The following is a 3,420-nucleotide window of genomic DNA, read 5'->3' as shown; positions in this document are numbered from 1 at the left end:
TTTAGACACTGGTCCCAATTGTTGTAAACATTAAAAAAGTTATAAAATAAGTTACACGATCAGTGAAACACTTTTTTTAAATTATATATTTAAAGTTTTTTTATTTCGCCCACCCGCGCTCTTGCTGGTTGAGGTTGGATAAGAGAAACACATAAAACTATGGATGTCCTAAAACCTGCATCATTTCCGGCGTGGAAAACTGACACGTCATGGGATATATGAATTCACTTTTCAAACCAAACTCACTCACTGATGACATCTGCTACAAACCCATAATTCTCTTAAGTAAGCGATTAACGCTATCTGGTGGCCAGGCTCACTGACTTGGTTGATACATGTCACCGTAATTGGCGAAGACAGATGCTCATGATGGTCCAAACACTATTATTTACAGTCATAATGAAAGAAACCCCGTAAACCATTACCAAATGTTGTCATGCCTGGTTGAATTTGTAGATACGGACAGACTCAACGCTCAAACGACCCGTGAAGATCCGGGGTAGAATAGGTCTTCAAAACCCATACTTGCCATAAAAGGTGACTATGCTTGTCGTAAAAGGCGACAAACGGGTTCGGGTGGTCAGGCTCGCTGACTTGGTTGATGCATGTCATCGATCCCAATTGCACGGATCGATGCTCATGATATAAATCACTGGATTGTCTGGTCCAGACTCGATTATTTACAGACCGCCGTCATATAGCTGGAATATTACTGATTGCGCCGTTAAACAACAAAGCAAACCAAAAATCAACGCCGAAACTATCCCTGCATGTAGAATGCAAATGTCATGTGATTTCAAAACGTCAAAACCAGAGAATGATAGTCCCAATGGGTGTTTCCATAATTGCCTACATATCCTTGGCAGTGGTATTGATCAGTGTCAAATAGTAGCAATTAGAATAAATGAATGCGCTTCATTATTAATTCTTTTTGAGAGTTGTGTTTCATCTGATCCCAACAGTGATGTGGGGTCGTACGTTCTGCTGGCACACAGAGATGTTTCTCTGGGACATGCTATGTTCTTACATTTTTATTCCGTGACATGAAACATAATGTGTATTTTCTGTGCTAACGGAGAACAAGTTTTTGGTGTCTGTGCAGAGCTTTGAAGCACGAGATCTGCCTGATGATGTCGGAACTACAAACGTAATACGTGATATACTGAGTTGAACATTATTGAACAAATAATGACTTGGAACTCCAGTATAGATGTGAACGTGGACATAATATGGACTTGTGGGCTCTCCATACCAAATCAATCATCAAAATAGTCTACGGTTGACTGAAGACGATTGGACTTCCGGATGGAAACGAGATACAAGATGACACTGTTGGCTCTCCATACCAGGTTAATCGTCTGTGTCATCTTTTGTTGACCGAACGTGGTTGGGACTTCCGGCATAGATATGGTGGTGGGTACAAGATGACCTTCTCAGCTCTTCATAACAGGTAATTCATCTTTGTCATGTGTGGTACACTGAACGTGATTTTGACATCAGGTATACAGAAGTGAACGTGGATACAAGATGACCCTGTTGGCTCTCCATACCAAGTAAATCTTTTTTGTCATCTATGGTTGACTGAACGTGATTGAAACTTCCGGCATAGATGTGGTGGTGGGTACAAGATGACCTTCTCAGCTCTTCATAACAGGTAATTCATCTTTGTCATGTGTGGTAGACTGAACATGATTTGGACCTCCGGTATACAGAAGTGGACGTGGATACAAGATGTCCCTGTTGGCTCTCCATACCAGATAAATGATCTTTGTCGACCATTCTTGACGAAGAGATGAGGATATTGAACAACTTCGCAAACAGTGGTGCTATTAACATCCTTAAAACTACCATGGCAAACACTTCAAGCACGGAAATCAGAAACACTACCGTTAGATGTAAACGTGGGTACAAGATGGCACTGTTGGCTTTCCACACCAGGTAATTAAATAATCTGTTTCATCGCTGGATGACTCAACAGATACAGAGGAGGTTCCAGTTGTCATGGATACATATGAGGTATTATCAAATATCACAAACGTCACAAACAGTAATACTATTTACCCCACTGGAATAACAATGCCAAACAGCTCAAGCACGGAAATCAGAAACACTACCATCAATGAATTCAATTCAAATAGTCATCAACTCGCACATGAAATTATAGCATGGGTGGCGACAGTTATAGCCATATGTGGTATGTTTGGGAACATTCTCGGAGCGGTTGTTCTTCATCGTATGCAAAAGACAAACAGTGGTGTGCGTCTCTTGAAGTATCTCTCACTCGTGGACATCATTCTGCTTGTTCTTTCCTTCGTGGCATTTGAATTACCATCCCTAAACAGATATGTTGCACGGACAATACATGCAATTTTCGACCCCTTTGCATATCTATTTGCAATGACTCTATATACATTTGAAATTTACCTCACAGTCCTCATAGCGATCCAACGATGCATAGCGATCGCTTTACCTTTCAAGTCTGGGTCTTTCTTGCGTGTCATCAACAAGGCGCTAAGGGCCATAGCCGTGTTCACCGTTGCATTCAATGTTCCACTGTGGCTTGCATTTTGGCCGAGACCCTACTGGAATCCGGATTTGAACATGCAGTTGTTTTATTCAGATCCACGAAGAGGATTTCTTGGAGAATATGGTTTTAATGTGTATATTGGTCCTGTGCTCTTGGTATTTCGATGTGTTATTCCTTTAATACTACTGTTAATGAGTAATATAATTTTGGTCATTTCAAGACGAAGAATGAAGTCTGTAAATCGGCTGTCATCGGACAGAGGAAGTGTCCAGTTGACGGTGTTGGTCATGGCTATTACAACCATGTCTGTGGTCACCCATGTTGTCACTGCCGTTGATCTGTTCATATTGAAAATAGTCTCGCACATAGCTAAGGCTTACTTGGGCAAGATCGCATCACTTTTGATCATCATCAACAGTTCGACAAATTTCATATTCTATTACGCATTTGGAAATAATTTTCGACGGAATTTCAAATCATGCTTCCGATCACACGATTAAGCACAGCCTGTACATTTGGAGAAGGAAATAGTATGTTGTCTGGTTGCAAGTCAGAGAACAAAGTAGACACAATTTACTTCTCTTTTTTACTGTATCATCCATCAACTTCTAAGTAATGTCTATCAAATGATTCAGAGAACTATGATGAAGAAAAATACAGACTAAGCTCTATGGACGCTGATTCACATACAAAGAGAGATACATTGCTGGCTCAAGCAAATGCACCACCAAATCACTGACTAAGATTAACCATAACCTTTATAAGGAAGGGCTTTCATTATGTTCACAGAAGTGTTTTGAGGCAAGTCAAATTAAAACTTATGTGAATTCTTCAAAAGTAATTTGCACGTAAATTTGCAATCTCAGAAAGGTCAATTATGTCAAACATATTCA

At 40.2% G+C, this 3,420-nt stretch overlaps 1 protein-coding gene across 1 annotated transcript; it reads left to right on the top strand.

Annotated features, from left to right (window-relative positions):
* The first annotated feature begins 2,015 nt into the window (after positions 1-2,015).
* On the top strand, positions 2,016-3,027 carry LOC139443048 (FMRFamide receptor-like). Its single transcript, XM_071223968.1, has one exon. It carries the CDS (start codon positions 2,077-2,079, stop codon positions 3,025-3,027), a length of 951 nt encoding a protein of 316 aa, XP_071080069.1. The 5' UTR covers positions 2,016-2,076.
* Positions 3,028-3,420: the final 393 nt, after the last annotated feature.

Source organism: Haliotis cracherodii, unplaced genomic scaffold (genome assembly GCF_022045235.1).
Source record: "Haliotis cracherodii isolate W230 unplaced genomic scaffold, xgHalCrac1.p SCAF_5, whole genome shotgun sequence".
Classification (NCBI taxonomy): Eukaryota; Metazoa; Mollusca; class Gastropoda; order Lepetellida; family Haliotidae; genus Haliotis; species Haliotis cracherodii.
Note: the sequence above shows the minus strand (reverse complement) of the source record. Positions and strands in the feature narration are given on the sequence as shown.